The sequence below is a fragment of the Megascapheus bottae genome, chromosome 20 (assembly GCF_031878675.1).
Source record: "Megascapheus bottae isolate mThoBot1 chromosome 20, mThoBot2.hap1, whole genome shotgun sequence".
Classification (NCBI taxonomy): Eukaryota; Metazoa; Chordata; class Mammalia; order Rodentia; family Geomyidae; genus Megascapheus; species Megascapheus bottae.
Genome location: NC_143528.1, coordinates 26,426,143 through 26,440,565, shown reverse-complemented (window position 1 = coordinate 26,440,565; position 14,423 = coordinate 26,426,143). Strand labels below are relative to the sequence as shown.

Here is a 14,423-nt window from a genome sequence, read left to right as displayed (position 1 = left end):
CATTTTAGATGTATACAGCTCTGTGTATTATTATAGTTTACTATACAAAATGCATCAGTCGTCTATGGGAAAAGGACACACAATCTTAAAAGAACTAAGATTAGACTCAGTCTTGTATTGACATCATTTCTTTTTTTCATATGTGTTACAGAAGTACATGAGGAAAAATTCTGTAAGATTAATTCATTTGTAAGGACATCAATCCCATCTTAATGATATTTCTGAGCTGGAATTTTAGAAATTTTAGAAATATGAATCATTTCATATCAGTTACACTTTCCTGTATAATCTTTGCTGTCAACTGACATGTATTATAACTATGCTGGCACACACAGAGAATGACATATACTTTGGCCTTTGAAGAAGAGGAAACGATTGGTTCATATGTCATCATTTAGGGGGAATAGTTAAGCTATACACAAGATGTAATTTTATACTGCAAACTCAGAAGGAAGCAGCAGAGATCTGCACGGACTATGCCTTTGATGATATTTGCTCTTTTAAGATTTTCAGAAAAAAAGAGATATCCTAAGTTCCAGGGATTTGAGGAAGAGAGATTCCCTAGCTTTTTCAAGAATTTTAAGGTTCGTACAAAGAAACAAGAGGCAAAAGAGAGATTTCTAATAGTTCAATCTATGTAAGCTTCTTTGTCTACTATTCACAGTAAATAAAACAGGAGGCAAATTTAAAAACACCAGGAAGTTTATCTATTTGTATTATGCAGCAAGAACTGCCTAAAAAGGGAAAGACTGTAATATTTCAGTGGAATAAAGTTATCTCTTTTTATAAAACAATGATTAAATAGCTACCAGAGATGTGATATAATGCACATTAGTGTTTTATTATTCATAAGGCCATAATTTGTAGAAGTATGTTGTTTTAAAGTTCTGAAAGTTATACATTTCACATTTTTATCATTTAAATAAAATCTTTCCTACAATTTTGTGAAAAGTAATGTCTCTTCTTGGATTGTTTTCTTTATTCTTCTAAGAGTAACTTAAGGTTTTCTACTCTGAAAGGAACAAGCATAAGTTTAATGGTAGAACTCAATAAATATACATATACAGAAAGCATATAATGAAAAAGAAAAAAGGAGAAGGAAGGAAGAATGAGGAAGAAAGGAAGGAAGAAGAATTCGAGATACACATATGTGCATAAATACACATTTTCTCCTTATAATCAAGCTGTAAGCACAAAACATTTTCAAATACAGAAAAAAATGTTTGAATTAATATTTGCTGATATTTTCTAACACTCTGGAAAAGACTATAGATCTATGGATTCTATGTCTAAAATAATATTAATGTTCTTCACGTAAAAGAATATTTATGCCTCCAAAGTCAGACATGTTATTACGAAGTTTTCCACATCATTCCACTCACATAGGAACACTCCCCTACATTAAACGTGCTTTGCCTCTTCCTCTTCCCAGGAAGGGCTGAAGATTCATTTCTGAAGATCTTTGCTATGAGGACTTATTACCTTTTCTGCTCAAATAAACAACTCCTTTTGGTAGCTCAAATAAATAGCTCCTTTTGGTAGCTAGTCATGATTAAATTTTCCATAATTGTCATGAAAAAAGAAGTGAACTGGGACTAAATCATTCAATACATATAAACAGATTTAAAAACAAAACCAAACTTTCTGTAACACCAATGGTTCTCAGCTGACCAAGAGATTTGAAAACTTGTCATAGTTTTGATCCTAAAATTATGATCAATGCAATGATAGTAATTTAAATATTAGACTTTGGTAATATGTATTACTATCTGACTGATATTATTTTTTTCCCTTTTCTATGTTTCCTTTTTGAAGTGATCTATAAAATGTAAATCACAAAAATAAAGTATTGATTTAAAAATATTTTACATGTAGAATAGTGATTTAATATAATTGGTCTCACATGTAGTGTTATTTATGCTTTGTCACTATTTAATAGATATATCATCACAGCATCACAGCACAAAGCTCAATATACCTTTGTATATAGTACAGTGGGATAGAGGGATAATGAAGACAAGACTGAATAGTGGAGAAAATGAATAAGAAAATTTTCTCAATGTGGAAATGAGAGGTAAGGGGCAAGTGTAAGCATACTACCACAATGAAATAAAGTTAGAAATCAAAAAGAATCCCAATGCCTCATCCAAATTTATCCTGAATGCTATTAGTGAAAAAATAACAGTGTGATTTTGATTATGCTTGAAGAGAGTTATTTATTGAAATTGTTAATTTGCTTTTGGGGAAAAACAGTGCTTTAATCTTAGAAATTAATTAATTCTGTCAGTGTGTAAGAAATCCCATTAAGGCATGTCGAGAGAACTGGAAATACGTTATTGAACTGCCCTGAAGAAATTCACATGCTTGACATGATACACTGGTGTGGGGTGGAAGCATCCTCACCTCAACTTGGTGGCGGCTGAGAATCAGAGCTGGTTTCATAGAAAGAGTGAGGATAACGGAATAGGAATTCATTGTGGAAAAAATAAATATAATTCACATTTTTCTCCCTGTCATATAATGGAAGGCATTTATGTTCGGCATCTCATTAAGACTCAATTCATTTATCTTCTTTCAGGCTCTCATTTGAAATGGGCTGACATTGCTGCTGAGAACTTCTACACACCTAACTGAGCATTCTTAATTTTTTCTGGTTTTTATTTATAGCATTTTATGTTTGCTACAACTATCTACTACTTTGTTGTAATCAATGCCTTGTTTTTGTGATGGTATTGGTACTTGAACTCAGGACCTGAGCACTGTCATTTAGCATTTCCACTCAAGGATAGTAATCTAGCCACATCTCTGCTTGCACTCTTTGGGTAGTTAATTGAAGATAAGATTCTCATGGACTTATATTCCTCTAGATGACTTCTACTGCCTTCTGACTAGCTAGGATTATCAGCATGAGCCAATGGTCCCAGCTTATAGGATTTCTTTGCAGTAGCATTGCTTTTAGTTTTATATACACATCACCTAATTTCTGAATTGAAGAATGTCCTAACATCAGCACTATTAAGATTCTACTTTCTAGCGACTGTAAATTTCATTTTAAAAAGGAACATCAGGTTTATTTTTATCTAACATCATAGGTCAACAGACTAAAGCATAGAGAAATTACTACATATGACAGCCTCTCTGAGTTTCTTGCAAATATAGATAGATGAAATCATGAAAATCATTCAGCAATGACATTATTAAGGACAGCAGTTACTTGAAATTTATTAATAGAAAAGGCATCAGCTTCTGACAATTATATACCTAGTGGAAAGTAATTGTCAATGTTTTGTAATATTTTTGAGCTATGTTAAGTAAAAGCTTGACAGTAGATAAATTATGCCAAATATTTGTTTACCTTTTTAAAGCTGAAAAGTCCTAATCAATTCCCAAGAAGTCAAATAAAGCCTTGCTTTATGTTTTTATTTCTAGGTTCTGATCTCAAAATGTAGAACCCTAGGTTTAATGTAATTATCATGATAGAGAATAATGATAGATAATTACACCAGGAGGTGTATGGCCTCAAGGATGCAGGCCAGAAATGCTATTTTTAAAGCCAGGAATCATGGCTTGTGTTCGTAATTCTGGCTACTTTGGAGGCAGAGGTGAGGGAATTGCAGCTAGAGTTTAGCCTGGGCACAACCCTATCTTCACCAATGGCAGTACACATGGTATATCATGATACCATTCTTCTGATGTAAGCAAGCACAAATAGGAGGATGGACGTCCAGGTTAGTCCATCATGAAGCAAACTCCTACCTCAAAAATAAAAAATAGCCAATACAAAACTCTGGCAGCATTGTTCATGTGGTGTAAAAACCTTTGCCTGGCAAGCATGAAGACTACTTGAGGTTAAACCCCAGTTTTCAAATAATCATATTTTAATGCACACAATACAGATACATAGACAGTACAAAAATCATATAACAAAATATTGAGTGTATTAAAATTTTATGGAGTAAATATCAATAAAAACCTGAGACAACATTGAATAAATTGAGAAGCTAATGCATACTCATGATATACATGCATGCCAATTGGTACTGTATTACTCGGTATAAAATTCTAATTTCTTATGTGACAATGGAAAAGAAAATCCCTCACTATTCACTAGAAAATTCCAATTTCTATCTATTTTACAGTTTCTACTTAGAGTAAGTAAGGTCTTCTCAGGAGATTTGTTTTATTCTGTGTCTTTTTATGAGAGTGGATTCCATTTTTACTTCAAATAATAACACAGATTTTAATAAATGTCATATATTGATGTGAGAGATAAGCAGATGTCTCATCAAATTGATTTGTTGTGTGTTGAGAATCTGCTCTACTCATGACATTGAACTAATTATTATAGAGGTAAAATAAAAACCACAAATGATTATGTTCTTGGTCAGCATGCATGGTGTTAAATGCCTAAAATCCCAGCTTCTCAAAAGGTGGAGGAAGAAAGATTGCAGTTTGTGGTCAGTACAGGGGAAAGCAAAGTAACAAAAAAAGGCTAGAGTGACCTTTCATTCAATTTCTATTTTTATTGCAAAAATGATAACAGGAAAGTAGGAACTAAGGATGGAAGGTAGGGAAGGAGCGATGGAGGGAGGAGGGGGGGAAGGAAGGAAATACAAAAGAAGGAAAAAGAAATATGTTGCCTTAGGACTGATAATTTTATTTAGTTTTTGTTTTCATATATTTTTATTGTAATTAATAGAAGGGTTACATGATATTTGCCAGATAGAAGGTGCATTAATTCACATACATTGATACCCTTTCACATGTCTTGGTCCCCATTTCCCTCCCCCCCCACCTCCACCCCTCATCTTGTTTTCCCCCGTTCCCTATCCAATTTCAAATAACCAAATACAAATATATCCGATATATCAGGTAACAAACTGAGATACCGTAACAATATGAGATAACCAAAGGACATCCAAAGAGATGAGAGATAACATTGTACCTTAAGGACAACAGTCATTCATTATATGGCTTTTGTTTCTATATCCTAGAGATCCTTTCATTTAGCTTCCTACTATATGGCCTTTTGTATCAAGGTTTTGCTCTGTTGCAAATCTCTGCTAGGAGAGCCCAAGGTTTCTATTGATTATGACAAATGAGGGAAACCATTGAGCCTAAGTTCCTTTGAGTCTGGCTTACTTCACTTAATATGATTTTTTTCTAAGTCTTTCCATTTCCTAACAAATGGGGCAATGTCATTTTTTCTGACAGCAGCATAGAATTCCATTGTGTACAAATACCACATCTTGTTATGGTATTTGTACACAAAGGACTTATAATTTTAAAGGAGACAGAAAAGTTGAATGAAAAACAGCTAAAAATTAAAAAGTGATAGCATGCCTTCTTTCTTCTATTGTGATATATTATTAGTTCAGCTTTTATTTCCCTATATATTTTTACAGAAGTTACAGAGAGTCTCAAGTAGAATTCCACAGGCAATATAAAATTAGAGCATGTAAGCTTCATGCATGGAGCACTGGCCTGGAAAATGTTACTAATCAAAACCATGCTTCAAATATAGGCACAATTTCCATAAGCAAGAATGGCATCTTGAGTGGAGGAACCAGCAAACAACAAAGACAAATATTGATGGGGGAATATATAGGAAAAACAAGTTCACTTAGAGAAAATAGAATGAGGTTTTAAATCTCATTATTAAAATTATTTTATAAGTATTTTCTTCTGAAAAATAGAAGTCTTTATTTCCGGTAATTTTAAAGATTAAGGATCTCACAAATGTTATTTTTCAGCAATCCTTAAATTTAAATTTATCTCCAAATTAATCTCAGTCATAATTTTATAATGGTATGAGAAACATCTCGGTTTTAGTTGTCTGTCCTGATTGGTGATAGAAAATCTTGTGGGACCTCAGCATTTATTTTCATCATTTATATTTAATGTTCTCCCACCTAGTAAATGATTCCAGGAGAACATTAATAATATGTAGTTTTATGCCATTTCTCTCTGTTTAATTGTATTTTATTGTCAGGGTAATGTATAGAGGGGTTACAGTTACATTTGTCAAGTAGTGGGTACATTGCTTCTCGAATATTGATACCTCTTTTCTTGTTTCTGTCCTTTCCCTTCCCCACCCCCTAATCATCCTGTTTTATCCCCATTCCATTCCCTATTTCAAATAAACAAATAAACATATAAACACTACACCAGGTAACAAAGTCAGAAACGGTAACATCATGAGATAAACCATAGGAGAAAAAAGAGAAGACAAGTAACTTCACATAGTATATTAAGAACAACATTGGAAAGACTTAGAAAAATATCATACTAAGTGAAGTAAGCCAGACTCAAAGGAACATAGGCCCAATAGTCTCCCTTATTTTTCATAATCACTAGAAACCTTGGGCTCTCCTAGAAGAGATTTACAATAGAACAAAATCTAGAGACATAAGGCCAAATAGTATGACACTAAATGTAAGGACCTCTAGGATAAGGAAACAAAAGCCATATAATGAGTGATTGTTGTCCTTAATGTACTATGTTATTGCTCATCACTTTTACCATCCCTTGGTTATTTCATATTATTACAGTATTTCACCTTGTTATCTGATATATTTTATATGTGCTTAATTGATTATTTGAAATTGGATAAGGAAGGGGAGAAATCAAGATGGGGTGGGAGGGAAATGGGGACCATGTCATGAGAAAGGGCATCAATGTTTGTGAAGTTATGCACCTTCTATCTGGTGAATATAATGTAACCCTTCTATTAATCACAATAAAATATGTTTATAGTATGTTTATATAAAAAAGAACAACATTAGTATAAAGTCTTTCAGTACATTCAATTGCCTGTGAGGTACCATAAATCTTCTCTTTGAAGTATCTCTGGTACTGAAATTGTAAAAGAATTTCAGAATTTTACAATAGTTGAGCTTCTTATCACTGACTTTTCTCAACATCTGAGGATTAAAACTTTGTTTTCTGAAGATGTACATTGTTGTCATGTAGTTTTAGGCTAGCTTTATCTTCTGTCATTAAATACCTGCCATTCGCTCATTGTTTTTGCTAGAGAAGTTTTAGTGTAGGCTTTTTGCTCTCACTCACTCCACTGTGGAGATGGTCAGATGTGTTCCTTCCTGGAAGTCTCCCCAGTGCAACAAAACAAATCCATAAGCGATGTCATCCTATGTCATTCTTGGGAAATTCTAACACCAAAGCAAAACCAAAAATAACACCTCAAATGCAAGGCTCCGCAATTCTCCATAGATGTATGCCTACATATGAATTTGTTTTCAACAAGGTCAGTTGACATAAACACAAAGATACTCATACTGTAAACATTTGGTAGTATAATTAGGGAGGATTTACTTTTAATGATTCATGACACTAGCGAGAGCACAAAACAGTTTCATCAAATTTCCCTAGAAAACAGAAATGGGGTGAAATGTGTCCTGGGCAATTGGCTAGTTTATTGAACTACTTGCAGTTAAATTAATGGAAAATTCCAGACAAAATTGATAGACACACACATACTATTGACAAGGGCTGGTTTCATGGAGAGAATTGTATTAAACAAGATTAACGTGTTGCTTTACGAGGGTGGAATATTCCTCGGTGGCCTATCTCAACGGTTAGAATCCCACTGCATATGAGTGGATTTTACATTCTTTCTCTTTTGAGGTCTCACTTGTCTTTTTAAAAAAATCATTGTTAGGGGCCGGGAGTTTGGCCTAGTGGTTAAAGTGCTTGCCTAGCATGCATGAAGACCCGGGTTCGATTCCTCGGTACCACATACATAGAAAAAAGCCGGAAGTGGTGCTGAGGCTCAAGTGGTAGAGCTCTAGCCTTGAGAAAATCCAAGGACAGTGCTCAGGCCCTGAGCTCAAGCCCAGGACTGGCAAAAAAAAAAATCATTGTTAGAGTTGCACTTCTAGCATCTAAGTCTATGTAGACTTTTATACTGCTGATGGCAGAATATAGAGTTAATATTGAAACCCCTTCATCCAAGTTCTGAGTTCTTTTTTATTGTGATAATTCAAATTCTTCACTAGATTCTAGTATTTCATTTAAGTGACTACTAGATCTAATTCTCAACTTTTTCACCAAGCAAATTATTCTCTCTCCTTGGAATTCTTTCACTCTTTTTCTTGAAATAGCTTTATTACTAATTGTTATTAACAGTTTTATGATTATTTGTTTTAATGGATGATTTTTGAGATGGTGCCTTGTTATGCTGTCCAGACTGGTTTTGAACTCCTGAGCTCAAGTATTCTACCTGTACCAGCTGTCTTCATAGCTGAGACTACTGTTATATACCACTGACTGGGTCATTTATTATTTCTGAGTGAGTTATTTTATAGATATCGTGAGCTGGTGACAATACTATTCCTGTAATAATGAGTATCTAGTTATAATTAAATTGTTTTCTCTGAATATGTTTCCATATTTCATTGTTACAAGATGGATGCAAGTCCTCTAGATTCCTGCAAATTTATTATTGTACCTAGCTAAACAGTAATGGCTTGTAGTATATGGTGTTCAGTTTTAAAAACCCTATGATTTCCTCCTGACTTTAGCAGTCGCCCTTCCCTAAACATTTGTTGTACAACGATGTAACTCATACTGCATGTTATACCCCTTTATATTATATATATTACCACTGAACAAGTATTTTTCAAGGCCCAACACAAATACCAAGACTTGCTGATCACTTTGCTGTCTTCTATTTCTTAAAACACTGTTGCTTGTAGTTGTCTTGACATGGATATTGCATTATCTTCTAGATCTTAATCTCTATCATGGGACAAATGGCAGTATTCTAGAGCTCCACAGTCAACTTCTTAGCACAAAAAATTGTGCATAGAATTTGTCTAGTACATCTTATTAAATGGTTTAACATCATCATAAAATGAATGCATCACTGTTGGTAGACTTACGTCTGTATACTACTCCATAAAGAAGAGGTGATATTTTTGTAAGCTGTTCTCTGACTACAAGGTGAACTGCTTGAAACATCAGTGAAAGAGTGAGCTGTGAGGCTTTTACACACGAGACCATTTATGACTTTATTTAGATGTAAAAGGGGAAGAGTCATGTATTAAAAAGTATAGATTTTTGCTCCCAAGCTTGCCTTCTGTAAATCATTACAGAGCTTACTTACGTTTTCCTTTGATATGTTACATAAGAAAACAGAAGCACAAACATTAAAATGGAAATATCTCATTCTCAAAATTATAAGAAGATGAAAACCAAGAAAACTGAAGCCATTTTTACAGGCTTTGAAGTAAACCAATAAAATATCTTTTTCCTGCCTTCTAAAATTCACACATTCAGTTTTTGACAGGATATATTATAATTTATTCAAGCAGCAAACTTGTGTTGTATCAAACTGTGAAGGTAAAAGCTAAATGATATAAAGATAATTGATTCAGATGAGATATTTCTGTCAAATTTTTGTGCTTTGAGAATTTATTCTGTAAGCTTTTAATTATTATCACTCATCTGAATTTCAAAGAGCTGAATACTGATAGTTTTTTCTCTAATTTGTTAATATAACAACTAAAATCCATACAAGTATTACTTAATAAAGTGGCAATATGTGAATAAATGTTGAAATCTTAATATACTTTACTATGTAAACATTCATATTTCTTATATTCTACAGCTTTCTCACTTTTTAACTCTTTAAAATTTCCCTTTAAAAATGTCCTGGCTGAGAATGCAGCCTAGTGGTAGAGTGCTTACCTAGCATATATGAAGCCCTGGGTTCGATTCCTAGGTACCACATATTACAGAAGAAGCCGGAAGTGGGGCTGTGACTTAAGTGGTAGAGCACTAGCCTTGGGCAAAAAGTGTCCAAGGTCAATATCCAGGCCCAGAGTTCAAGCCCCAGGACTGGGAAAAAAATATCTTATCATTAATATATTCTGATGCTGAATACTTCTAAGTTTATTAGCTATATATCCTTTGTTCTGCACACATTACCTAACTATATTAATCTTTCTTGTTGTTATTTGGTTAGTTATGGGGTTCGAACTCTGGGCATGGGCATAATGCTTAAGTGCATCACTGTATTAGCCAAGACATGAAACATACTGAAACATCCATCAATAGGTCAAGGAATAAGTTAACTGTGATATATTCACACAGCATACTACCAAGTAGTCATGACAATGAGTTATTGCCTGTGATATTTTATAATATTATTAAGTCATATGATGTTCAGAAACATAGGCTCAAAGGAGTATCTAAAGTTAAAAAGCAGGAAATATGTAATTGTTGCATTATATTAATTAGAAAAGCAATCACCTGTAGACAAGGTAATGCTTGGGAAAAGTTAGGGGATGGAGGGTGTAGTTAATTTCACATAGATACTGAACAAATTTGTGATATACTCTCTTTAAGTGGAAATTTACTTGGGGTTTTCACTGTTATATGTGTATATACACATATAGATATAATATCTCAATAAAATGAACATTATTATAAATCTATTAAAGTGTTTATACCAGGAAACTAATTACAAATATTGATAGATTTTTATTCTTCTTCTTGACTCCATATTGCCCTGAAAAGAGTTTTGAAAATGTCATTGAGATATGAGAAAGAACTTTCAGCATGCTGCAACACAATAGGTTTACTATAGTAAATAATAATGCATTTTGTATTTCAAAATAACAACAAAGGGATTCTGAAGAACAGTCATCAAAATCAGATAAAAATTTATGGTAATAGGCAAGCTAGCTATAACTTTATCATTACACAACATGTACATTTCATAGTACATTACACAGTACCTGTAAATGTGGTCAGTCTTTGTTTGCCAAATGGAAACTGAGTAAAACGTCAAAAATAATCATTAAACTCAGAAATAAATGAGTATGTGTAATAACTAATTATTTCTTTGTCCTTAGTTTTCCTTTACTTGTGTTTACTTTGTTCCATATATCACAAATAGATTTAGTGAGCAAATAAGGGTCTTTGAAACTGTTTAATTTACAACTTATTTCCAGTAGAGGGACCTTTTCTTTCTTTAGTGTGGAATTCCTCTTGTCAAGGGCCATCACTGGAAGTGAATACCCTTAATTTTTACAAGTCATTAGAGTTCTTTATAGAATATGAACTAATCTCATGTAAGTCTAATCTACGGTGGAGAAAATCTTATTCACTAAAGGAATAAAAATGTATGAGTGATATAATATAATACATAAACTTAAATACTAGCTATGCCTTTCATATAGCCTTTATAGGGTTAATCATAAAACATGTCGTTCTCACAAAAAAAAACTGATGTTAATGAAGATATATAATGATAATCACAATCACCAAACTGAGACATATCTTTTTTGCAAATGTCAACAAAACTAGTTATAGATAAGATCCTGTGATGATGAATATGCATCTAACAATTCATTTTAAGAAATGTCAGAGTGAATCGCATTACACAAAGTCAAACTCAGTGACTGAAACATCTTAGTTACTTACCCTAAAGATCTATCAAGTAAACTATAAGATTTCTTTGTTATAGTGCCACCTATAACATTAAACATGAAAAATCTAATGTAATAAAATGATCAACTTCTCATAGAAAAGGAGTTCTGTACTCTTCCCATTCATTTTCATAAAATAATGTAAAAACTTCATACACATTTTTGTTTACTAGATTTGAAATTTTTGGCTATTTAAGAATTATAAAATTTTGCTGAATCATATTAAAAACATTTCTATTGAAAAATATTTTGGTCAAACCTTAAATTTAGAAAAATATCAATAACTTAGGAAACCTTAACCAGTTATGATAAACCCTGTGGTTATTTAAAGTAGCCCAAAGAGTAAAAGTTGATATTTTTACCTAGAAAAGAACATTTGTATGCTCTGAATAGAAATGAGAACATTCATATGTTACTCTAATTATTTAGCTGCAAGTCTATTGAAAAACTTACCGGCCTTAAAATGGAAATCTTATGGTACTTAGACGGTGGTTGTAAAATAAAATTTATATCGGTGATTCAAACATTTATATAAGCAGTATTCTGTGTTTCTTTGCTTTCTTTTTCTTTCTTTTAGAAATTTTCAGGGGGTAAATTATCTCATCCTTTTCCTAATCTCTCAAGCTTACCAAACACTACTGTAACATAAAAATATAACGTGATAAGTTTTGGAATGATTTCATAAGTTAATATGTTTACCATAGGCTTTCTCCAAATAGATAATCCTGACACAAGAACGCAGCTAATGACTTATTTATAATATTGCCTTCCTGCATTCCTAAACTAGGTCATTACAAACTAGTACCTACAAGGCCTTAAAAAAACTCATTTCCTTTCATATCTGGATGTATATGCAAGATTCAGTTTCTCTAACCAGTGTATTCTCGTGGCTCGGTCGTTCTGCCTTGACCAATGTCTTGTAACTTTCTGTTAGGAACGAAATCCTGAAACACACAATTCACTTAAAAAAAATAAAACTCTTTAAGAAAACAAAAACCAAAGCAAGCCAGCAATATGTGAGAAGACGTAGGCTTGGGGACTGCTGTGCTGGTGTGGGGTCCCCTCAGCTGTGAATAACGACACTCAGCTCTGCGCCCTCCCCAGCGCCAGCCAGAACAAGTGGCTGCAGCCTTGGCTTGGTTTGCGCTGAATGAGTTCTTCTTCTGGGGGTGAAGGCAAGGGGACTTACCTGAGTAACAAGGCGGCTTCCCAGAAGTAAAATCCAGAAACTAACGTCCTCAAGTGCCTCACGTGCGCCATGGTCCTGAGGAATGCTCACGCCCCTGCTGATCCGATCCCAGGCATGGACACCCAGAAGACGCGCACTGGGAGGACCTCCAACGGATCCCAGCGGCTTCTCCTGGACACGGATGCCCCGGCCGCTGCAGCACCTCGGACAGCTCCCAGCGATGTGCGAGAGACCCTCGGGGAGAGGCTGCGCCCCGAGTCCCGGGAGGATCGGGGAGGGACTGAGGCACGAGAGGGTTACCGCGCTGAGCCAGAAGAAGGGAGGAGGAGAAGCGCGCGCGGCGCCTAGGCTCTGAGCAACAGTTCACGAAGCTGTCTGCAGAGGGGAGGCCGCTCTCGCCTCCTCTCGGATCCGACCCCCGGCGGGAGGAGGAACTGCAGCCTCAGCCCTGCCGCGCTGCCTTTCCACCTGGTCCCAAAGCCGCCCGTCCGCCGCAATCTCGCCGGGCACCTTTGGTGAAGACCCCCGGGGAGCTGTGCAGAGGGGGACCGGGGCGGGGCCAAGCCCAGGCCACCCGGCCTTGCCCACCAATCACGACCTCACAGCGGGACAGAGTGACAGGCCATTTACAAGGAGAGGTGGTGCTTAGCATTTTACCCTTAATAATAATAATAATAATAATAATAATAATAATCCAGAAACGGGTGCAGAGACTGGAGGAAGTATTGGGAGAGTCAGCGTTTTGGGGCTTTTATTAGGTAGTAAAATCCACCGGAAGAGAAGACCTTCCCTTCTGAAAATCGAAGGGCACAATTAAATAAAAGCTATCTTCTTTGAGGATGTGTCGTCTCTCAGACCCTCCATAGCAATGCAAAGTGGCCCGGAGCCCAGAACCTGCAGACCTTACAGACAGGGGGTGCTCAGACCCGACAAGCCAGCGGTGGGCCAGTACCTGTAGTGGAATGGGTCACCAGGGCATCCCTTCAGCAATGACTAGAATCACAGAAAGACAGGTGATGTTGGGAACGCTGAGAGAGGGCTACTGGGCACACAAACACATAACACTTCATGTTTTCCCTTGACCCTGTCTGCAAATCTTAGTAGGAAGTTTAGGAGGGAGAACTAGCTTATAGAATATCACTTGGTAAATCTTTTCCTTCTGTCATTTCAGATTTCTTTGTTCTCTCTCTGTTTCACTGTCTTTTTTTTCCTCCTGGATACTTGTCTTCCTTTGTGCCTCTGTCTCTCTTTTGTGGTGTGTGTGTGTGTGTGTGTGTGTGTGTGTGTGTGTGTGTCTGTCTGTCTGTCTGTCTGTCTGTCTGTCTGTCTTCCTCTCCTGACACTCTCTATAAGTCCCACCTAAGACCATATATATTAGGTGTAGGATTGAAAGATGAGAAAGGAAAGTGTGTGTGTGTGTGTGTGTGTGTGTGTGTGTGTGTGTGTGTGTGTGTTGGTGTGTACTGTCCTTGTGGTTTCAACTCAGGGCCTGGGCTTTCCTGATCAAGGCTTAGTAATATACCAGTTTGTAGCCACAACTCCATTTCTGGCTTTTGGATGGTTAATTGGAAGTAAGAGGGGGGCTTTCCTGCCGAGGCTGGCTTTGAACTTTGGTTCTCAGTTCTCAACCTCTTGAGTAGTTAAGATTACAGGGATGAGTCCCAGATTCAATCTTCTGAAAGATCATTCAGCACAGATGGTTGATGGGATAGCAGTCCAAGTGTGATAAAACTCATGCATAATAAAAATTTAATAATGAAGATTCATTATGAGTTTACTAT

At 35.5% G+C, this 14,423-nt stretch overlaps 1 protein-coding gene across 1 annotated transcript in view; it reads right to left on the bottom strand.

The window, feature by feature from the left end:
• Nucleotides 1–12,713, bottom strand: part of Glra3 (glycine receptor alpha 3) — a 127,732-nt gene extending 115,019 nt beyond the window's left edge. The window contains exon 1 of the mRNA XM_090353721.1: nucleotides 12,643–12,713. Within this exon, the coding sequence (XP_090209847.1) occupies nucleotides 12,643–12,713 (71 nt within the window). The remainder of the gene's footprint in view (nucleotides 1–12,642) is intronic.
• Nucleotides 12,714–14,423: the final 1,710 nt, after the last annotated feature.